This window comes from Musa acuminata, chromosome BXJ3-8 (genome assembly GCF_036884655.1).
Source record: "Musa acuminata AAA Group cultivar baxijiao chromosome BXJ3-8, Cavendish_Baxijiao_AAA, whole genome shotgun sequence".
Taxonomy (NCBI): domain Eukaryota; kingdom Viridiplantae; phylum Streptophyta; class Magnoliopsida; order Zingiberales; family Musaceae; genus Musa; species Musa acuminata.
This window is the reverse complement of record NC_088356.1, coordinates 2,798,776-2,821,944: the sequence shown is the minus strand read 5'-3', so window position 1 is coordinate 2,821,944 and position 23,169 is coordinate 2,798,776. Positions and strand designations below refer to the sequence as shown.

Sequence of the window (23,169 nt, the reverse complement as noted above, 5' to 3'; positions counted from 1 at the left end):
TCCACCATAAACATAACATCACTGATGCCAACCTGCAGTAATCTGCCACGTTGAATCATCTTTCACATAACCAAATGGGGAAAGAGTTGCATCAATTTAAGGACGACTCCGAACTGAGACAACTATGAACACGTTTGAAGCTATAGAAGACAGACAAAAATGCATATAGGTACAATTGACGCATAGAAAATGGCCACAACATAAGTTCCCGTTCATTTCATTATTGATGCATATATAGGTACAATTGACTTTTTAATCTTTATGCCTAGCAGGAAATGAACAAAGAGACCCAAGGAAGAAACTAGGAAACTGTTTTATCAATGCATGTTCATCCGAAAGGATTTCTGCTATCAGGAGTGAAAGCATTTGGGGTTCCCGATCGGTACCCAGCTCCTTGTGTGCTAAAACCACCAGTTCCTTGATGCCTGCAACCATTTACTTGTATGGTTAAAGCTCTTCACAAGAATTATATTACGAATCATGAAGTGTTCATGCTAAAGCTTATGATTATCCATGCTTAGTCAGTAATGTTGAAATCCATTTATGGAGCAGGATGTTGATTAAATGGCAAAAGAATTGACATCCAAGATCTGGCACAGAAACTCAGTAAAAGACCGGTCGCTGCAGTAGGTTTTTGCCTTCTGGATCATTTGCAATTTTCTGATCTATGGATATCCTGAGGAGGTTCAAATTGATCGAGGAAGAAATCAAACACAAAACATTAGATCAAGAATCTTACATCACGGGAAGTCCAGGTGGTGGTCGGGGCACAGGACCTCCACCTTGCTGCACCATGTATGGCCCTGAAGATAGAAATTCTCCATCACCACCAACAAATCAATAGACATTTGAAATAAAAAGCCAGAATATGGAAATTAAAGGATCATAATATTACGATGCAGAGCTAGCATAGAAATTTGTTGCGGGGGCAACCACTGTTGCATGGGTAAGTTGGATGTGCTGTGCCAAATGGTTGAGTGACCATCCACGTAAGGTAATGCTCCGCGTAGAGATGCCAAATTTGGGAACTACATAATGAAGAAAAGAGATGATAACACAACCAAAACAACATAGACAGCCACAGGTTTTGGTTCATAGTTTGAAAAAAAGATTGCCAACGACGTCACCTAATACAATGTAATTCTTTATATATAAACTTGGACCATCCATCACACAGGTTGGCTATAGGACAACCTATATTATTATGCTTAGAAATTAAAGAAGTTCCCAGATCATCCACCATATATCTATAATTGGAGTCTGAATGAAATGCTTGACATATAGGTGATGGTCTATTCAGAAGAGAATACACTGTTGGAAGAATACAAACTCATCAATTTGATGATAATACATAAAAGTTGACAAGTCTGTGCTTGCAAAATTCAACTCAAGTAACAGGTGCAAAATCACCAAAAAATAAATAAATAAAAGCTGTATTTACTCAAATTGTGAAATTAAACATATATGGTGCTCATTAAAGGTGCCGTGACTATTTCTCATAACAAAAGAATTATTGCCGCATGTACTTCCACTGACAGCATCATTGCCACTTGCATAAGAAACAGCTCATCCAAGACCAGTAATGTAAATAAGAGGAGATAGGCACATCAACAGAATAGAATATAACACAAATTATCTTAGAAGATGTCAGTAACAACTAAAGAATATTCCTAATTTAGAAATAGTGTACAACAAGAGTCAAAGCGATACGTATGCAAATTAGCTGGAACTGCCACGCAGGCAAGGCCTAGTTCAAGTTATACCTTCAGGTTAGTTCTAATAAATAAGCCTTGTTAAGTCAAAATTTCCAGTTTCTCAGTTACTTATGCAGCTTTTTCATAATTAACTTAGAGGCTGTTCAAGAGTATATCAAGTGTATAACAGAGAAAGATGGCCACGTGACCCTTATCTGTTTCTTCCTAACCTGACCGTATCCTCCAGTTACAAATTAAAAATAAATCTCTAATTTCAGTTTATAAGAGGGTTGGTTGGACCGTTGGAATAAATAGGAGGAGAACACCGAACAACTTATCCTTTTCCCGTTATTGTTTTTTCCAGGAATTTATATTTAGTAAACTAAATAATTACCATCTTCATCTTAAGAGTCTATTCCACTAAACAGAAGAAGACAAACAAGTGTTCTCCAATATGTGGTTTTCTCAGTTGGCAGGCCATATCATCCTCTTTTTGTTGCTTTCCACCTCAATTTCTCTCCCTCTACTCTAATTTGCCCACCCTTCAACTATTTAATTTCGTCCAGAAGTTGGAATCATTATGTACAGCCAAGATCAGCCCCTAAACTAAGCAGGTTCGGTTTGTCCTCAATGTTAATGATTGTGACAGCAAGATTTTTTGCTTAATTGGCATCAATATTAGATTATGAGGCAGATATTCAATCTACCTAGGTGACAAGATCAAAACTATTAAAGTGTCCATGTAGATGTTGACCATTAAACCCAATGAAATGTGGCCTATAATGCTAATGTTGAATAACCCCAGGAGATTAATCGATTAAAGAAAGCTCCAGAACAGGTGCAAGAATTAATGTCCTGCTCAAGATTTTCTTGTATATGTTTCCTCAAAAACAATTGTCTAAACTACAGAAACTTTTAAACAGGAACTCGACATACTGTTGATGCAAGAACTAAATTTGGCTCATCGATAAAAGTAACAGGTTTGCAGATGCAGAAGAATGAGAATAAGTTTGCACTGTCTGCAGCATATAAGATTACAATTAACTGGCAATCAACAAGTTGAAAGCAGAGAACAAAATTTGAACTATCAAAAGATAAGAAGTGTTATCACATACAACTGCAGTTGGATAATGTGTGCCATAACCCATAAGACGTTGAGGTGTTTGGTAACCAAGAAATGGAGCTGATGCTGATGGATATACCGTGGTAAACAGATCCTAAAATTGAGTGTAATTTTCATAAGGAACTCCACATGTTCAAGCTTGCAAACAATTACATGGTGCTGGAATGAAATGATTACCGCAGGAAGTTCTTTTCTTCCGGTAGGCTTGGCCTCTGTGGCAGAAGGCTGTGTTGAAACTCCAGCAGTGGTTTCATGAAGTGATTTGTTCACTACTTGAGAAGATTGACTGGTTAGAACACTAACTCCATGCAAATTTGACTTAAGCTGAAGTTGATTGCATACGAAAGAAACCTAATTAGTTACCAAATAATAATGTAGCTATCTCACGATTTTGACAAATAAACTTACCTGGTTGTTTGGAGCCCCAAAAATATGTGCACTAAATGGTTGCTTACTTGTCTGAACACTAGGACCATGGAATACGAAAGGCTGATGCTGGTGCATCGTTGGCCAATGACCTGCATTACTTTGGTTTGGAGAAGAACCAGCTCTAGCAATAGATATGCTTGGAGCATTGGCAGCAGAAGCAGTCTGAGAAACTGACAACTGGGACAGCAGAGAATCTGGTGTGCTTACAGCTGAAGCTACCTGGGTCACTTTTAAAGCCAAAGAATCATCGAAAGATGCCCAACCTCCAGTTTCAGCAGGGAAAGAGGTAGTTTGTTGAGGTACATACTGATCCAAAGCTCTGGCAACAGGAACAATAGGATCTGCATCGAAATCTATCAAATTTCCAGAGTTTACAAGCTTCGGTTCAGCTGAAATTCCAACATTGGATCCTCTACTAGGCAAAGATGCAGTCCTCTGAAATATAGTTTCACAGTAAGCATCAGACTTTTATGATCATGTATAAGAAACATAAAAATCAAGCTTCAAACATGAGAATTACAGAACAAAAGTAGACCAAACAACAGTTCCATGCAAAAATTATAACACCTTAGATTAGTCCCACATTAGAAGTGCGATAAGACTAAGGTTGACTTATATAGGTCTGAGGGGTCTACTATTTATGCATTTTAAATTGATGGTTCAAGCTCAATGAAGTTACCAAGCCAGTTATACCACGGGTTGTGACAATTAGCATCGAAGCCAACTTAGTATTGGTGGATGGTGTGAGGCTCGAATAGGAAGGGACTACTCGTGGATGAGCCGACGTGGAACCACCATTGAGCTATGACTCACATACACTATACTAGAGTTTGATTTTGGGCTATGTTGGGACTTGATGTCAAACCTTTAAGTGGGCCTCTATCGGATTAAAGGGGTAGATTTTGGTTCCTTACTTATTATGATACTTGCCTTTCTAGAAAATGCTAGCATCCTCACCTACAAGCGGGTGCAGATATTCAATTAAAGGCTAAGGTTTAAGCTCAAAAAACTAGTAGTATATCGCAGTCCTTGTCTTATTAAGTATTAGGAGTAAGGTCCCATACTTCCATTATGTGCTATTCAAAGTTTTAAGTGCCAAAGATTGTAACACCTCGGTTAATCCCACATCAAAATTGGATAAAAACTAAGATTGACTTATATGGTTCTGATGAGTCTATTATTACTAGCTTCAATTTAAACATTTTGGACCAGTGATTCAAGCTCAACGAAGTTTACAAGCCAATTATTCTATCAGACAATATGCATTTGTATGCATATTGTGTGTAAGCATGGAGAACTGATTTCTAACAAAAGTGAACCGGCCCATAAGTGCAAAGGCATGAATCATTTCCATCAAAAACACACATCAATGTCAAATACTATCTTATTAATAACTAGAAAGTTTCACCTGTACTTGGGCAGAACTATGAGGGAATTGAAACCCAGTTGACTTTTTAGGCTGACCAATTGGAGCAGGTGGAATAATGTTGATTACTTCAACAGGCTTTATCTTAGGGGAATTAGACAGAGGTTGATGGCTTGGTAACCTCTCCTCAATCTTTGGACCGTCAGGAAACTGCTGATCCACAACTTTTTGGTCTTGGCATCTGTAACCAGGTTTATTATCTCTCCCCTTTTCATCTATGATGTCAAAACGGCCAAGACTCCTCTTGTGGTCATTTGCAAGACTTGCAGAACCAGGTTGTTCACCATAATGTCGGCCATCTATATCATCAAACGATGGGCTTCCGATATCTCGAAAGGAATCCACCTTTCTTTTGTCATAAGAATCTTCAGCATTGCCCTGCATATTATTACATTTTGTCACTTTCATATACTGTGATAACTCTCATAGGCCAAAGCACCATCAAAATCAACAAGATATTTGTTACAATATATTCAAGGTGACAAGCAAAAGCAAATATCTCAATATCTTACACAAAACACTCAATATCACCTTCACCATTTGTGGCCTGTCAAAACTCCTTTCCCCTGTGTATCTTCCGTCCACATAGACGTTCTTAATAAATTCTCTGAGTCTGTCAATATTACTGAAATAAAATGTTGAATAAGCTTTACCATCTACACAGATATAAAAGAGCAGTCTAGAATCATCAGCAAACCTGTTATCAGGAAGTGAATGATGCTGTGGGTCCCATTCTTTGAAATAAATTTCCTTAGCACGCTGCATAGAGAAGGTAAAGGTCAAAAGAAAAGGAAATCAATCAATGAAGTTAGACGGAGAAGTTTTCACATAGAGATGGCAGATTAAATGAGTGCTTGGATGCGTAGATTCCCAAACCTCGTTTCCTCCTTCTTGAAGAGCAGAAACTTCTTGTGATGTGAACTTGGCCATAGATATAGACTTCACACGATGTGTGAACTCCCGACTAGAATATGTAGATGTCATGAAGTCAACATAGGAGCCAAGAAGGAATAGTTTTGTCATCCGAGAAAATCAGGAAATATTTCATCATGTAGCATAACTCTGCATGGCCTTATACTGGTGTATGACAACAAAGAAAGAGAACGAAAGACCAATGGAACAAAAACAACCAAAATAATATGCCAAGAAACACTTACTGTATTCCGCTACAATTAATGCATATGAATGTCCAGAAATTTATGCACACATATTGAGGTCCCTGTTCAGAAGAAGTAAATAAGAATACTGATAAAGATCATTTCACATAAAATCACCACTCTCAGATAACTAATCAGTGTTGAAAATATTAGATCGTGAATAAGTTATAAAGCAAGGACAAAGTAGTCGATCTTTAAAAAAATTTAAATGCAGATTATTCATTCTTTAAAATAACTACTCTGTTACTTGAAGATCGCCTTTTGTTGCCCTTAAGCAATTGAAAATTTCACTAGGGACTCATACCATATAACACAATCTGAAGGTATATGACAGCATAGAACACTCTGTCAATATGATGGCCACACATGATATGTACAAAGGTCCAGCTTCAATATAAGAATGGTGAATAACATCTGTGAAAGAAGGCCATACATATATGCTCGGATAGGAAGCAGAACTTCTAAAATCTCTTTAGTTACTTTGGAACAGTCAGTGAGAGAAATTTATTTAGATTAAGAATACATAAAAAAAATCATTCATGGAGCTGAAGTACTGCTTTTGATTATGATGGTCAGAAATGGTCACGGAGACAATATGTGGCAATTCCAAGATCCTATCCTGACATAAAATTACTAAAATAACAAATTTGTTGCATGGCTCACTTGAGTTGGATAGTTACATATTAAGGTTTTAGTTTCTCCTCTTTGTTGTAGCTGAAGACACCTTGTGAGGTATTCACTGCCAAAAGCTGTGAAAGAAGGATTACATGAAGTCCAAGGACAGATAAAAAGTTGGGAATAGATAGGAAAAACACAACAGTGAATACCTTAATATTTTTGGTGTGAAAGCTCGGGAGTTGAGGTAGTTGAATTTTACTAAAATAGTTTCATTAGCTATTGAGATATTATAAATACTACTAGGTGAGACTATAATATATTAGAACATCTAGAATATATCAAATTTAGTATATTAGTACATTGTGTCTCACACATATACCTTTAATAAACAATAATTTAATAATCCAAAAAATAAACAAATAAAAAAGGAGACATGTTGATTATATCAAAATTAGGATGCACCAATATTTATAGTTTTTCATGGGTAAGGACAATGTTGTTGATATAAATGAATAAAAAAGGACTGGTCGAATAGCATATAATAAGATCATCGAAAATGTTATGAAAATACTTGTACTAGAATGTTTTATTGAAAATGTTCCGAAATATCAGGAAGATAACAATAGTTCTTGGTTTCAACTCTGAGACAAAGAAATAGTGAAATACCAGGAAAAATAAATAGTGATTTAAAATTATCTTTTTTCAGCTTCAGAAATGCCATTAGAGTTTGTGTATATCTATCTCTAGCCCGAGAAAATTCTCCACAATCATCACTATCGTCATATAAGAAAGCCAAATCTTTCCCTTTTTCTGTACGTCGTCTTGTTGCCCTGTGTTCTAATAAATCTACAAGTCAATGAACAAGGACACCACAGGATGCATATTTCTGCTTCTCGTATTTTATTGATTCCCCATGCATCACTTAAACAGCAAGTATATGGAAAAAGTTGTCATATAAGGTAGAAGGCTCCTACGTAACCAAAATTTATGTATATGAAATGATAGGATCGACAGAAATAGCTTTTTTTTTTGCAGCTGGAGAAAGATAGGAGCTGAGGTAAAACTGGAGTTGGGGGAAGCAAAGAAATAGAAAAGAATAATACCAGGCTGTTGCAATTGATGCATCTCCGGTTTGCAGGAAGCTTCAGAAGCCCTCGAATGATCTTCTCATTCTTCTCGTCCTCCTTCTCCGGTCTCGCCATCGAGATCCACTCTCCTTCCACACTCTGAAAACAGTCCAAACCAAAGAAAAGGCATCATCAAGAAACAGATGAGAAACTCAACGACACGCCGACAGAACTCCGCAACGTCCGCAGCTTAGTAACTCAGAGAAGTAAAACCACCGAAAGAAGAAGAAGAAGTGAGCGAAAGTGACCTATCGTTTCCTTCTCTAGATCAGGGCTTCGAACAGAGAGGATTTGGGCAGGACGCGAGCTGCTGCGAAAGGAAGATGTGGGAGTGGAGGCGCTGCGATGAATGGATCGAATTAATCATAACAGAACCTCCGGGGGGCATTTCCGGTACTGAAAGGAATGCGCCGCCGCTCGCGCGGGTTCGCCCTTCTAGAACGAGAACGTCAGCCTTGACGAAGGATGAATGGACTCCCGTTCTGGATCGCTCGCCCGCCTCATCGCTGCCTTTCTGGTTCCAGCTTCAGCTTCTGGAAGATGAGAATCGAGAGAAGTTTTCCCAACGTCTCCGTCACCCGACACCCGATGCGTCGTCGAAGTCATTCTTTTCCCTTGAGCTGTTCCACCGCCCTCGGCCGGAAGTCAAGTCTACAACGCGACTCTTACCTCGTTGCAGCCGTTCCAGAACGCACCGCTGTGTCCCGTCACCGAAGGTTTGGCAACTAGATCGCTGTAAGAATCGCGAGAAGTCACTTGCCCAATGGCCCAGTGGGCCTCAGCAACAACATGGCCCAATGGGCCTACTCTACCAGACCATCATTACATCACACATTCAATTTCTATATCAGATAAATTAAGTAGCATCATTGGAATCCATGAATCAAGGACTTGGTTAGAAAAAATTATGTGAATGTGTCATGTTTCACCTGTTGCGAGCAAACAAGTAGATCCAATGAACATGCTCATCCTTTTAGGGCTTCCCACAAAGTGAAGGTGATGATAGGGGAAGAGTAGGTTCTTGGGAATATAAGTTTGGATAACTTTAGAGCACCATGATTCCTCGATCCACACCACACAGACACACACAAGAAAAAGAAAGATGAATAATGTAATAACCATAACCAAGGTCTGTCGTACCGAACCGTACCAGCGGTATGTACCGATCCAACAGGTTGTTGGTACGCGGATCGCCTATTACCGGTCCGAATGCACTGTAGCAGTGCACTGTAGCACTATAGCAGTGCTACAGTACTCGGTACACCTGGATGTACTGCTCGGTATACTGTACCGTACCGGTACCGAGCCTAGATCGAAATACCGGTACGGTATGGTATTACGAACCTTGACCATAACAGCAATTTGCAAAATACAATAGTTGCAAATATAGCAATGGGAATTATGACTTGTTGGGTTCATTTAACTTGCAGTAAGATGGTCTATGATTGGTTCTATGTTTATGAATGAGCACAATATGACGTGCTACTTCTCAACAAATAGGACCATGGTGAACCTAGAAATCAGCTTACCTCAGCTGTGGTGAGAAAGATAAAAGACACATAACACACAGATCACATGCTCATGAGACACAACTTGGAGGGAACATTGAGACTAGTGGAGAATTCCTTGTACCAATCTAGTAAAATAGATAACATAAGGCTTCAAGTAAGTTTCAGACTAACCCACCAACTGTCAAAAGAGAAAAGAAAACTCTTCTTGCAGGACAAAATGACATACAAATTGAGTTAGATGAAGGATCACAATGCAAAAGACAAGTCGGTTCAGCTCTCCATCAAAATCTATTCCTTAAAAAAAAAAAGATATACCAGGAATCTGATGATTTGCATAGCGCCGGAAAAGGGTTGTGCATTAGCATTTTGTTTAGTACCAAAAATAAGAGTTGCAAAATAAACGGTAGAATACAATAACAGAACCACAAATTTTGTGTTTCTCTAAGAAAGATTAGAAACTAGACATCAGCAATGTAAGGAAGCATTAAGGCTGTCAAAATTTCCAGTATACATGTTGTTTTGGGTGTAATATGTAACTACCACAAGAAATTAAAAATGGCAAGATGAGCCCAAGCTATACAAACTACTAAAAATAACACTGTACTGGATTTTATCTAAGCATAGAAACATGCTTCCTAAGGTAAACAAGCAGATGCCTAATATCGAGTCAAGGAGATTTAGTTCAGCCTTCTCTTGCGTGAGCCAATTGTGCCTCCGTCAGCATCACAAGAACCAGAGATGCTACTTCTACCTCTCCTTCTGGCAGACCGAGAAGATCCCACGCTATTTGGTTCTGCAACGGCATCAGTAGCAACATCTCCTTGTATCACAGCGATGGTGCTAGAGGTAGGGGCCTGATCTGCCGCAAATGCTACTTCAACACGTATTCCACTCACCGGTGGATCATGATTTGGAGGATCAAGAGATGAAGTGGAGGCATCAAATCCATGACTGCTACTTGCCAAGTGCTCGCCCGCGCTACCAATACTCGTCGTCATAACAGCCGCAGGCAATCTCTCTGAGCCAATGTCATGCCAAAGATCAACTCCATCTCTGAAAATATAATTTACATAATTTCTCATAGGGCTTGGCATATTGTTTTCAGGCAATCTGGCCTCTCCAGTGATAGATACACTGTCATAATTTACCTCCCTTGGCAGTCTTCTTTGTCTCCGGCTGTTTAAAGCACTTTGACTAACATTGTCAAGTATTTCTTGAAAGCTTACTTCTGCACTACGACGAACATTGTCAAATATTTCTTGAAAGCTTAGTTCTGCAAATGTCTCGTATCTATATCCACTACGCATGTGCGGATCTAGAAATCGTCTCCATGACGTTGCAATTCCCTCATCCAGTCTCCTTGGAACTGGGCAAAGCTGCTGCCTAAAACTTTCAAACCTATTTCCACTTGGTCTTGGCGGAATCTTTAGAGTTGATTGACCATCCTCCTCATTTTTCTTCTTGGCATGAGGTTGCAAACTCCCTCTACCATAAATAGGTGTGATGTTAGAATCAGTTACCTCTCCTTTGCATACAGGGCATTCTTTATGATCCGAATGGACATGCAGCCACTGATACAAACATGGCCAGCAAAATAAGTGACCACATGGAGTAACAACAGGTTCTGCAGCCATATCAAAACAGATGTTGCACTCGAAGTTAGCAGCATTGCTACCTTTCTCATCCCTCCCCTCTTTTGAAGTTTCCCCTGCATTGTCTTCAGCAGTCGCTATATGCTTCCCATTGCATTCCGGAAGTCTGTGGGAGTTCAACACATCATGAACCAACTGCTCAGGATTAGGCAGTGATGGTGAACCAGAACTGAACCTCTCGCCAGCATGTGGAAGCAAAGACCTAAATCGTCTGTTTCGCCATTGATTGCTAGGATCAATCAGCCTTCTGAAACGAGATTCACGGTAGCGGGTATCAGGCCTCGCAGAGGGTCCATTTTCTGGACACAGGAATTCACCTGTTTGTGCATTAACTGACGGGTAGAAGCTTAAGCTGGCTGCTTCATGGTCTTGAGGATTCATGGATCCAGTGACAAAAGGCGGCGAGTAAGGTATGGTTTGATCAGCAGGCCTGGGTGGAGAGTAGGGCACGTAGATTATGGGTTCATCAGTAAGTCTGGGTGGAGATGGCCGCGAGTACACCATGGCTTCGTCAGCAAGTATTGGTGGAGATGCAGGATCATACAGCATAAGATCCTGGGCTGCAGTCTCATCAGGTTCTTGCACAGGTAGCAAGGGTAGAAAAATAGGAGAATCTGGGGCATGAGGCCCTTCAAGATCTTCAACAACTGGTGGAGCGGGTAAGATCGATGGACCATACCGTGCAAAAGAAGGGAAGTAGGGTGTGTACTCTGGGGAGTCCACCCTATCGGATGGGAGAACAGCCGGCAGGTCAGGAGTGTATTCAGCATCGGATGGAGAATATGGAGGGTGGGAATCCGATGGTTCCACGACACCTGACATGAGAATTGGGACTTCCCTGGCTTCGACCGAAGTGAAAGAAGACGACAGTGGCAATGAACTTAGAGCAAGATCAGAACCTAGATCGAAACTAAGAGGACGAGGGGAACGAGGCAGACCCAAGTAGAGATTCAGATCCATACTCCTGCTATTGCTTTCATTTTCCTAATCTGCAATTCCAAGACCGTAAAAACCCTTCTTTCTCTGAGTCCTAGCAGCAAAATCCCATCTTTTCCACTTTACCATCGAAATTCCTCGACAAGCCTAAATAAAAGAAGGAAGCAAAAGAACCCTAAGCCCAGCCAAGTTTAAAGAATGAATCAACGAAAACCAGCCCGAGAGGAAGGACTTTTGTTCCCTTCGACAAGGATTAGATATCCACGATGTCAAAAACAGTACTCGAAAACAATAAAAGGGGTTAGGGTTCCGTTTATCGCAGCAAAGAAAGTGGCGATCAAAAATGCAAAACCCTGGAAACTAGGAATACATGTGTTTCGTCGGAGTCATACACGAAGACAGGAAATTCCGAGGCCAAACGCGGGTAGAGGAAGAGATCGAAGATGCTCAGATTGAGGCCAAGTAGAAAAGATTTAGATACCTTCACCAGGAGTCGACGTCTTGGTATGGGTTCTGTTTCCCCTCCCCCCGCAGTGATCACCTTGATACAAGAGACGCGAATATCTTTATAGAGACGACGGTGCGTGATTATGGGTGCATGATGCCCGCATAACCGTCCGATTTTTAATCAAACGGCTCATATCAATTAAGATCGGAAGCGACGCCGAAGAGATTCACCACGATACGGTGGAAATTAGGTCGAGTTTGAGTCTCATCTATCAAATATAAATAAATAAAAAAAATATATATATATATATTGCTAATTTTATTTTTTTTTCCGCATAATACTTATGTTTTCATTTTTATATGAAAATAATTACAATTACTTTAAATTATCATTTCTTATTTTAAAACCAATAAAATAAGTATACATTATTTATTTCAATCCTTTAAAGTGTGAAATTATGGTTTTCCTAATTTATCCAACTCAACTCAAGATGAATTCATCATAACTTTGGAATAAAAACTGTCAGGTGATTTTCTTGAAAAAAAACATCCCTTTTTTATTTTTTAAATAATATATTATTTTTTATAATTTCATAAATATTCTTACTCTTTCCTATCCCATTCACCCTTCTCGATCGTTAAGAGGAAAAGAGCACAAACAATGTTTAACTAAATAGCTCGAAATAAGATGATCCGCATATCAACCTATGCTCGGACCAATACATATCACTCATACCATACCATTTCAAGCGATATAGCACGCGTTGCTAATAGTCACCTCTTACCTCTCCTTCACTTCTGTTCTCCCTCCTCGCCCATCACCCTTCCATCCTCGTTATCGATTGCCTCCTAGTGTCACTCATCTACTCCTCTCTCCCCTTCTTCTCTTGTCATTCTTCCTCGTTCAAGGCAAGAGTAAATTGTTGGAATCATTGATTAAAATTTTTGCTAGGATCAACAAACAGAGCTTCAAGATCCTCGAGAAAAAGTAAAACAGGAAGAAATGTAATAGAATCATATTACTTCACATGACACACATAGATGTCCAACTTTATTCATTTATGATAAAACACTCGAAACTCATTCTTGAATATGCATTCAGATTATTCCACTATGAAGATAAATATTTATTCTCTGGGACTAAAATTTATCATTTGAAATCGCTCTTGAACGAAAAGACATAGGTAGCAAAGCGAAAGAATTTGATGAACCGCAAGCACCTAATACTGTCGGTGCACAAACTTTCTTCCATACAAAAGCATTTACATAGAAGCTCTATATCGTAATCTTGATATATAGTGTCAGGTCCTTGGGATTCTTATTGACTCGCTCTTCAATCTCCTCTGGTGTGAGCATGCAATCTCTATTCTCTTATCGAAAGGCATGTGTATCAAAGAGAGTTTTGATCACCTTCCTTGTAATTACATAAGAGTATCGTGTACTTACAGAAACCCGGTCATTTGGTAGCAGCAGGTCACCAGCAGCTTGGCTCTTCCTTGACATAACAGTTGCCAGGTCCATGTGCCTATCGAAAGAGAAAACAGCAGAAAGAGAAAAGATTTGAGGCTGAAGTACATTTTGATAGATAATATTACTAGCTGAGCAAGTTTACACAGTTGAATCCTCAAAACTCCTACTCATTTTATCAGCAACTAGTAGTTTATCCTCTTCAGTTTTCCTTGTCTTCTTCTTTCTTGCATGATTCGCTGCAATATGTTGTTAATTGTCAAATACAACCATACCATCAACTCGAGCTTCTCTCACATGTTTACTAGTGACATCAACGAGTCACCTGAACCTATCACCCTAACCAGGACTCTGTCTAATGTGGTACATCGGACACGGGTGACCAAAATCTGACATGCTAAAGAGCCAGCTCAGCCTCTGCTCAAGCATGCTTTGCATGAGTAATAAGGTTAAACTCACTGAACATCCAAAAACAATGTTATTAATCTCAAGCAACTTAACCTGGGCCAGTCCCATTCACCTAAGGTCCACCCAAGTCATTCGCTGCATGTGTAACCACTAAATAAGTCAAGGAATCTCGATTGGCATCATGGTCACGTTGTATTGGTCAATCTCATCCTGTATCCAACCCAAGAATCAAGGTGCAACAAACTATACACTGAAATTAAACCATCAGAAGTCATAACTAGATCATCAATCACAAGTTCCTGCTATGCCATATCTTGAAATATTTTGTGTTTGTTTCTTATTCAGCAGCATGACATGTAGCACACTCACGTTTCATGCCTGAATCTTTCCCTACTGTGGTATGTGGTACAGTATAAATCAGCTGGTTCCCAAAGAACATAGGGTGGTACCTCAATCCATCACCATATGCCAACAGTGATAGCCCATAATTTGACAACAATCGGACTACCAGATTCCAGCTTTGCCAGTTTCTTAAAATGTTAGATCTGAGAATCCAAAACTATAAGTTAAAAAGAATCGTTTGTTGTTCTTTCTGTATGATAAGCACCATGCATGTTCATCTGCAGTTATGTTTAATGAAAAGATCTGAGTTGGTCTCTTTCTGATCTTCATAGTACTTCACAAATTATTTTGGATAAACCAGATGGCATTGTGGTCAAAATTAAATCTGAACCAACATCAACAACAAAAGCAAATTATGGTTTATCGACAACTAAGCAGCTATGATAACATATAATAGACTTCAGAAAGGTGGTGACAAATTAATTAGCAAGTGGAAGCTTACCTGACTAGTATAGGGCAATATGGAATGCAGAAGATTCTCATTGGCATGCACAGGCAGTGGAGGCATCTGGCTCATAACACCAGGCATTTCAAGCATGCTGTTGAAAAAGAAAAATCTTGTTCAGAAACTCAATCTAACATTAAAAAGTATGAAATATCCACTTGAATGACTATCAGATAGAAACTTCTGTTTCAAGTTCTTTAATCATTAAGTACCTATTTAGAGTCGCTGTAATGTTGTTGTTTGTGCAATACAAGAGATCGATGTTATTTTGTATCTGCAGACAAATTAAAAGGCATAAATAACAAAGAACCATATCTATGCTTCTGAATGAAGATGATAAAAAAGAGACTGATACACACTGAAAGGATAGCATGATCTGCCTATTTATAATAGTAACCAATCTGTAACTTACTGTGTAGAAAAATCTAGATCATAGTAAATCAAAATCTAGATAGATGACGGAGGAACATATGACAGACAAATGATAATATTATCTTTTTGACATTTTCAACAGGTAACATAGGTTAATAGAGTAATATTTTTTCTCACAATCCTCAGCACACTTTAGGTATTCACTAATAAGTTTATAAAGTAGCAATAAATAATATAAAAATCAAAACCATGTCACCACGCCCGATGGGTTTATAATGATGGGCAACCACAGAAATGAACAGGACACCAAAATACAAAGTCAATAATTGACGGACAGTGAAGTGAGAAATATCTGTATAGGCTTGTGTTATAAAAGATGGATCGCAGTTGCTAAATGCTCGTACTGGATAAATTTTAATATCTTAACAAATGAGATATGTACCTCATGCCACATTTATATTTCTATAGTTCCACATCTCTTTGGTCAATAATTTTTCTGATCTCATGCATCAACGTATATAAATCCAAGCAACTTCACCCAACAAGGGAATTTTATTTTATTAATGAGCATCCAAAAGTTTTCTTAATATGCACATTTTCCTGGGTCAAAAATTAATTCCAGATTCCATAACATTTAATCTGTAGGCAAAAAAGTGATTAAATGCTTACAGGAAAATAGAGAATTTTAGTGTATCCTAATTAAGAACATTGATGGCATTGCACTGATCACTGTGATTCAACATATCCCTCAATTAAAAGCCAAAAAAGTCTACATGTGACAACCGGGTGGGTTATTGTATTGTTACACAAGCGATAGGCCTCAGATTTGAGTCCATGTATAAGCGTCATGTACTTGTTATTTAAAAACAAAAAACAAAAAAGTCATGATATATAAGAAAGAATGGTAAATAAAAAGGTTAATTGTTACAATGAATGTACAATTGACCAATGATCGATATGCTTGGATATGTTAAAAGAAGCTTGGATAAATAGATAAATGCATGCCCTAAAACTTCCAAAAACTAAATAGTCATAAAAGATTATTAACAATCTGTGATACATAAATCTTAGAAACAATCAGTGTAACTTGAAATTTTACAATGCCATAAGAGTCTGAAGCATCTGATTATATGATTCAGAAACACATATGATAAAAGTACCAATGCACTTTTTAATAATGCTTAGTGGATAAATTGTTCTGTATTGAATAAGGGAGCATAGAACAAACCAGTGCAGATAAGTTACTTCATACACCCAAAGGAAATGAATGACAAATTCTGCTCTAGTTTAAAGGATAAGACTGCAATCACTCTGCTCCCTACAGCAGAGTAATATATCCAATTCTTCCATCTAGCACAATACAAATGGCATAACCTGATTCTCAGACCAGTATTCTATGAAAATAAAATATATAACTATTACAGCTCATAGCAAATGAGATTAAAATAGCTACCTCATTATTTTCAATGTTAACTGCAATCTGGTGAAGAAGTTTTACATTGTCTTCCAGAAGATTCTTTGTTCTGCTGTCAACCACTGGGAATGCTGAACAAACACGGTTAGAATTGAAACTACAAGAAAAAAAATATATAAAATTGGACCAAACTACCATTTACTAAGGAGAAGTCACAAAAAGAAACATGTGTATGTTCGCCTGATGGAATAAGTGGTGATAACTATAGAATGAAGTTATCATAAAAAGGTTTATAAAGCAAGCACATTATAGGGGACCTAGATTATTACAAAAATAAGCTAAAACCTCTTTCATTACCAAGAAGTATAGCTTTGTAGACCAACTATTTTTTGCTTTCTGTCCTGCGGAGCAGGTATCTATCACAAAAAGTACATGCAAAAACATACTACACAAGTCTAACCTTCCAAACCATATAAAAACTTGTTCCATTTACAATTTCTATTGGAACGTATAACAAAAGATCAACACATGACTTATATACCAATACCATTCTTTCTTTTCTGATTATGCACCAAAATGTAAAGGGAAATTGGTAATGATTTGTAACTTAAGATTGCCTTTTATGTCGATAAGAACTTGTGGCAATAGAATCACATTCTTATTTGGTTTGGTCAAGCCCAAGTTGGAAATTCATGCTCACAAAAGAGTCTCAATCACATTAATTTTTATTTCCATTCCCATGCATATGCTAAACCGCTACAAATATTCAACATTATCTAAAAACACTGATGGATAGTCAAAAGATAACAAATATTTGTATCTGAATTGCAAAGGATAAGTTTAGAGGGAACTATATGAACTTAAAGAAGTACATGCAAAAACTATCTCATATAAGCATTTTCATTCTCTGAAAAAGAAAACCATATGCCAGATTTTCACTAAGGACATAGGTTAATCACATTTGCATTTTAGACAAGTTAAATCATCAACAAAAATTAGCTATCAAGCTAAGCTCAAGTGTCTCAGTAATAGCACCAAACCTTCAGATGAGAACTGATTCATATGGTTCCCATCACACATCATGACAGAATAGGCAGATTCACTGTCAGGTTGATTATAATGCATATTGACCATTGAAGAACAACCTATCATCTTCTCCTGAACAAAATTTTGATACGACATCAAAACCACAACATTAAATTCTTGTAATTTGGATCATTCAATTAAAAAAGAGGAAACTGCATGTCCAAACTACAAAAGTTCCATTCACTTCTTTCTTTTTTGACTAGAAGATAATGTTGTCCCTTCATTATGATCTTTTCTTCATAGAAAAATAAAAGCTAGAAAACTGAAAAAGTTCAGATTTAGTTGAATTTACAGAGCCATATGGGATACTAGCAATGATTGAAATATCGTACCGTACCGAAGTTTCAACATTCGCTCGGTACAGTACGATACTGTATACCGAGCGGTAAACCGTTCGGTATACCACTCGGTATATATATATATATATTATAAAAGGCGACGTCGTCTTTTCCTTCTCCCACGGGGGGCGACGTCGCCTCGTTTATATATACATATATATACATATGTATATATATATAATATTTTTATAAAAGGCGGCGTCGCCTCGTTCACACACACACACACACACACATATATATATATATATATATTCTTATAAAAGGCGACGTCGTCTTTTATAAAAATATTTATATATAAATATTTATATATATTAATATATATATATATATATTCTGTTCCATCCGGTACCGAGCGGTCCGTGTACCGGTCAGCTGACAGACCGGTACGTACCGCTCGTACCGAGCGGTATTATTCGAAATTGCATACCTTGGGTACTAGCACAAAAATTATTAGAAGAACCTAATATTCTTACTTTCTAGCTAAAGTCTTTGACATATAATATCAATGTTGATCATGAGTTGTCAATAAGTTGAAGTATGTGAAAATTTACCTTTCTGTCTTTGATTTTCTTTCCAGCATAAAGGTCTTCAGAATTACATCTTTTACCATTCTCCTTCTTCTATAAATAGGTCAAAAATATTAGCATGATTAGAAACTCCCTAGGGCAAGTAATAACTCTTCTGAGATAATTTAGACAGTTGAATAAATCTACAAAGCAAATACCCTCTATAGTGCTCAAAAAGCATCAAAATGTCATAAAGACAGAAAATTATCATAGAACTTATCATCCAGGTATTTCATGGATCTGCAAAAAGATTAGAAGAATAAGTGGAGTAATTTAGCAATTTTCTTATCAGATCACAATCCCAGGTCCTTTCAAACATCATGATAAGAAAATTAACCAATAACTGGCACTCATCTTAATGTTTTGAAGTCAAACAGAACCAAAAATCGCAAGTGCCATGATACCAATATGTTAAACAACAAGACTCATAATAGGCTGTGCAAATGCCTTTTACAGCTCTTGTGTCCGCTTATGAGAAAGCACAAAATTAATTTTCTCCTAAACACAGAATATGCTCTTCATGGTCACCACATATCATACAACAAAAAATAGCATTAAAACTAATGACTATGCGGGTATCTGGCCCCACATAAATTCAACAAACTAACCAGTCATCACTCAAAACTGATGACTTTAAGACTTTCCAACTCAATCGACATGTAAACAGAAATAAGAGTGCAGCATCACCCTACATAACTGCAACACACTTTAAGTCACTCGAAACTTTTCAGAGAAAAGGTAGGAAAATAACGATATGCCTACATAAACATTGGTATATCCAAACTTAATAAACTGTTCTGAACTGCTCAAGCACAAAAACTAGGAAACAAACAACTGCAAGCATCATATATACAAATAACCAACTATACTAATGGTCACACACAACAATTTCTAATAAGATACGTTGTAAAAAAAAAAAAATTCTGCATTCATGATTAAACTTCTAGAAATACTCACAGTCATCCATCGGCACCTCTTTGCAACATCTCTCACAGTCTTCTCAGGAAGTCTAGCTGCTATCTTGATATATTTCATGATATTAGGTTCACTAGCATATCTGAAATTTTGTGATGCAACAATAAGTCGAGCAAAAAAGTAGTTGCAGACAATGACTGATGCTTACAACAGATTGAGGACAAACTTCACACTTTATAGTATTCTAGTAAGTCGTTCAGATGACATGTTATGGATCAGTAGAGGCCAAGAATCCGTTTTATAAAATGCTAAGAACAATTAAGTAGTAATAAGCGGCAATGAAGTGAGTATTAGACAATATCATGCAGCTATGAATGTTCTTTGATGTCTTTCCAAGTGTACTGGTTATCGTTTCTTCATCCAAAAATATAAGCATCCATAACATATAACCTTTACAGCCAAAAAAGGCTGAAACATATAAAACATAGCCCATAGGACCTACAACAAGAAGCAATAATTTTCAAACAAAATTGCAAAATGTGACTTACGTGACAAGGCCTCGTTTCAACACTTCCAATTCCTCGCAGGACCAATCAACAGCAAACGCTGTGATATGCTTAAGTCCAGGCACCGGTTCGAGAAGGATATTTCCTGGAGGATTACTGGTCAAAATCATGGGAGAAACATTGTTTGGAGTGCTGGAGTTCCCAATCAATATCATCCCTGTCATTGTAATTATTCCACATGAAGTGTTTATGTCACCAGGAAAAATACTGGTTGTGCTGTTTACATCCTTTGGTTGAAAAGAATGTACATGTTGATTGCAAAAAGATTGCTGGTAAACTCCTCCATGAGGAAAATTGATGCCATGATCCATCACCATCCTCATAACAGCAATAAAGTCTTGAAAGCACTAATTTAAAGTGACTTATGCATAGCAAGAATCTTTCGATCAAATCGGAATCCACTACAAATATTTAACGCGCTCTACGTGTTTCTCCGTGAACAATATATGATAGTGGAAAAAAAACCTTGAACAGTTAGCCAGCGCTTCAAAAGGCACCCTTTTTCGATCTCAAGAACAGATACAACTACTTCAGAACGCCCAGATTCCACCAACTCAAAAAGAATTCACGACCAAGATTTCATTTCTCCGAACCTTTTCGGAACGAACAACAGTTCCATCATACGCAATTATATTCTAAAAGGGAATCAACACAACAAACTCCAAGCACATGGAGAGCTTATAACTCGGTCACCTAAAACCCTTGAAAACCAGTGCTCAGATAAAGAACTATCTCTTTCGGTTCAAAGAAACCCTAACAAGAAACGAATAAACAATTGTGTTTTCAAGAACAAAAGAAACTTCCGATAACAGAACCCTAAGACAGAGAGATAGAGAGACAGAGAGAGAACCTGCTAGCGATCCCCGCAATCTTCTTTCTACACTTCTCCGACAAGATTACAACGGAGAGGGCGAAACCCTAACAAGATTCAACCGTTTTCTCTCCCCTACGGTCTCCGGTGCTCCACTCTCCGATGGGAAATCAAGCGAAATCGAAAAGGAGCTGCCCCCTTTCCAATATAAATCGAGCGATGACGCCAGCAACAGAGCAACCGCTTGGTAGTTCAGCAAAGCAACAGTGCGCGGACATCGAATTGGATGCATGCGATGCCAACTACCCTACTGCCTTCCTCTCGTTCCCCCCACTTCCTTCTCCTCCGCTTTCTCTCTCCCCCTTTTCTGGCGCCCCCAAAACCTCGTTCGTCTTCTTCGTTGCGTCTCTCTTCTGTTCCTCTTCTTTGTTTACCTCTCCAACCTCTTCTTTGTACCCCTTACCAACTAGAAAATCACGTCTAAGGAACACTATGAAAGATCAAATGCTCCATCGTATCATTTACCAAAAGGTCAGTTCGAGTTGATCCAAAAATTGACACTGTTTTGATGTTAAGAGTTCGACAGACAAAATACCTTTTGCTGATTTTGAAGAACTTTTTATGTACTTTGCAGGCAATGCAAGGCCACTGTTTTACTTGAAGATCGTCATTTCTTACCCGTTTGTATTACTCGTCTCCTGATTCGAAAAGAAAGCCGCGAGCCCATGGCCGGACCAGTGATGCCTATGCGCGGACAGTTGGGCGTCGTTGAGAATCCCCTCGCTCTCTCTCTCTCTCTGTCTCTGAAGGTAATGAATGCACCATTGCTGTCATGAAAACTAGCTGATGAGCTTATAAATCATGTCATGGCCTAATAGCAGACTCCTTTGATCATCTGCACACACATCCCACCATGCCAATGGAGCAGCTAAGTGAAGTTTAGTCAGTTCATTGCTTCTTATTCATCCTTTTTGATAATGTGATGGTAGGTGCTGTTCGAAGTTGGTGGTAGAGACGGAGAAGCAAATGCATCACAGTTGCACTGTTCAGACTGCAAGAAGATGGTGGATTTGCCGAGCCACAGAAAAGAAAATAAAAGAGAAACAAAGCTACCTGAGTGGATTTAGGATACTAGTAGTCCAGCCCTTGTTATTTTATTCAAAAAAAAGTTTAGAGTGAACCTGTTAGATTATATGATTCATTTTAATTAAACAAAATATATTAAATTTTTGATTAAATTTTAATTAAAATTATTAATTAATAAAAAAATATATAATATAATTCGACCTATTTGCCTACTCGAGTCTACCCCACTCACTTACAGGATGAAGGTTTCTTTGCTCATATTAGTGGAATCGCGAGCGGAAGCTATTGGGAAATCTAGGAGCGACATCGTGAAAGATCATTGGTGAAGGATGACACTATTGTCCCGAACACAATCAATGAGGGCAATTACGTAGTGGTGGTGATGCGAATAAAAAATGAATGAGTCAACAAGGTGAAACAAATAAGATTAGTCATAGCCTAATTTACCACCACTTTGTTCAATAATAAGTATCAATTAGAACTTTTGAGGGAGATTGACCATATGTAAAGCCGTAAAGACCCAAACATAAAGACCCCCAATAGTATTGCTCCATAGCTACACCCTCGCCCTACATATTTTGTATCTCCTTTTAAGTCTTCACTCACACCTTAGCTACAATAGTGTATCCGTGGTCAAGTTTGGTAGATTGACCATCTGTAAAGCCATAAAGGTCCGGGGCCCCCCCTTTGCACAAGTCTAACATCGATTGTAACATGCTTCTCTTTTTCTACGAGGAAGACTTGGAACTTCAAACTCCGTGAGGCATATACGTAGTGGTGGGACAGTCCCTCTCCCAGGACAACTTGTTAGGTGTGTCATCCTTTGAGGGTACGAGATCTTCCTCACAATGACCTTATATTTTTTCCTTGATTTATTGGCGCTACTATGATGATTAGATCGAGGCGAGTCCAATGCCTCTATCAATAGGGCTCCATCATGTCTAACAAGAAACCGTGCACCTTTCTCTTCAAGGAGTGTAGATCCATGTTTATAAAATATCTAAATTATAAGGTTGAGGACTAAAACAAGAGATGGAATGATACGATAGGAGGTTCAGGTCATACCCCGAGGAGTCAAGTTGAGACTCGCGTCGATCAGCCACTCCACCTCCATCTTCCGAACTGCCTTAGAGAATGAGAGTATATCTCTCAATCAAAGCTCTTGACCCATAT

At 38.2% G+C, this 23,169-nt stretch overlaps 3 protein-coding genes across 15 annotated transcripts; all 3 read right to left on the bottom strand.

Annotated features, from left to right (window-relative positions):
* Positions 1 to 125: 125 nt before the first annotated feature.
* On the bottom strand, positions 126 to 8,275 carry LOC135586606 (probable ADP-ribosylation factor GTPase-activating protein AGD14). Of its 2 annotated transcripts, XM_065161974.1 has the most exons (13): positions 7,823 to 8,275; positions 7,551 to 7,673; positions 5,830 to 5,891; positions 5,549 to 5,636; positions 5,370 to 5,431; positions 5,204 to 5,297; positions 4,655 to 5,050; positions 3,226 to 3,681; positions 2,995 to 3,141; positions 2,810 to 2,911; positions 896 to 1,028; positions 740 to 803; positions 126 to 425 (listed from the first exon to the last, which is right to left on the bottom strand). In XM_065161974.1, exons 2-13 carry the CDS (start codon positions 7,647 to 7,649, stop codon positions 329 to 331), a joined length of 1,800 nt encoding a protein of 599 aa, XP_065018046.1. In that variant the 5' UTR covers positions 7,650 to 7,673; positions 7,823 to 8,275; the 3' UTR covers positions 126 to 328. The 2 variants fall into 2 exon arrangements, with proteins under 2 accessions (XP_065018046.1, XP_065018047.1); XM_065161975.1 differs by lacking the exon at positions 2,810 to 2,911.
* Positions 8,276 to 9,550: 1,275 nt separating this feature from the next.
* LOC103993899 (uncharacterized) lies at positions 9,551 to 12,213 on the bottom strand. Its single transcript, XM_009414134.3, has 2 exons — positions 12,155 to 12,213; positions 9,551 to 11,820 (listed from the first exon to the last, which is right to left on the bottom strand). The coding sequence occupies exon 2, from the start codon at positions 11,695 to 11,697 to the stop codon at positions 9,763 to 9,765; it is 1,935 nt and encodes a 644-aa protein (XP_009412409.2). The 5' UTR covers positions 11,698 to 11,820; positions 12,155 to 12,213; the 3' UTR covers positions 9,551 to 9,762.
* A 983-nt stretch (positions 12,214 to 13,196) lies between these two features.
* On the bottom strand, positions 13,197 to 21,851 carry LOC135581671 (uncharacterized). 12 transcript variants are annotated; one of them, XM_065163289.1, is made up of 10 exons: positions 20,950 to 21,579; positions 20,082 to 20,852; positions 19,576 to 19,675; positions 18,604 to 18,672; positions 17,669 to 17,786; positions 16,668 to 16,759; positions 15,055 to 15,116; positions 14,840 to 14,936; positions 13,567 to 13,645; positions 13,199 to 13,490 (listed from the first exon to the last, which is right to left on the bottom strand). In XM_065163289.1, the coding sequence occupies exons 2-9, from the start codon at positions 20,420 to 20,422 to the stop codon at positions 13,595 to 13,597; spliced, it is 930 nt and encodes a 309-aa protein (XP_065019361.1). In that variant the 5' UTR covers positions 20,423 to 20,852; positions 20,950 to 21,579; the 3' UTR covers positions 13,199 to 13,490; positions 13,567 to 13,594. The 12 variants fall into 12 exon arrangements, 10 of the variants coding, with proteins under 10 accessions (XP_065019366.1, XP_065019365.1, XP_065019361.1 ...); XM_065163288.1 differs by having other exon boundaries at positions 13,199 to 13,483; XM_065163292.1 differs by having other exon boundaries at positions 20,082 to 20,692.
* Positions 21,852 to 23,169: the final 1,318 nt, after the last annotated feature.

Bases quoted from the DNA above. Each gene is read 5' to 3' on its own strand.
- LOC135581671 (XM_065163289.1), bottom strand. From the start codon at position 20,422: ATGAGGATGGTGATGGATCATGGCATCAATTTTCCTCATGGAGGAGTT. The intron at 15,117-16,667 runs GTAGCTATTTTA...ATTTGTCTGCAG, and splicing joins TTAACATTGAAAATAATGAG to ATACAAAATAACATCGATCT. The intron at 13,646-14,839 runs GTAAGCTTCCAC...CTCTTTCGATAG, and splicing joins TATTGCCCTATACTAGTCAG to GCACATGGACCTGGCAACTG.
- LOC103993899 (XM_009414134.3), bottom strand. From the start codon at position 11,697: ATGGATCTGAATCTCTACTTGGGTCTGCCTCGTTCCCCTCGTCCTCTT.
- LOC135586606 (XM_065161974.1), bottom strand. From the start codon at position 7,649: ATGGCGAGACCGGAGAAGGAGGACGAGAAGAATGAGAAGATCATTCGA. The intron at 804-895 runs GTAATATTATGA...TTCTATCTTCAG, and splicing joins TTCTATGCTAGCTCTGCATC to GGCCATACATGGTGCAGCAA. The intron at 426-739 runs GTAAGATTCTTG...AAATGGTTGCAG, and splicing joins CCACCTGGACTTCCCGTGAT to GCATCAAGGAACTGGTGGTT.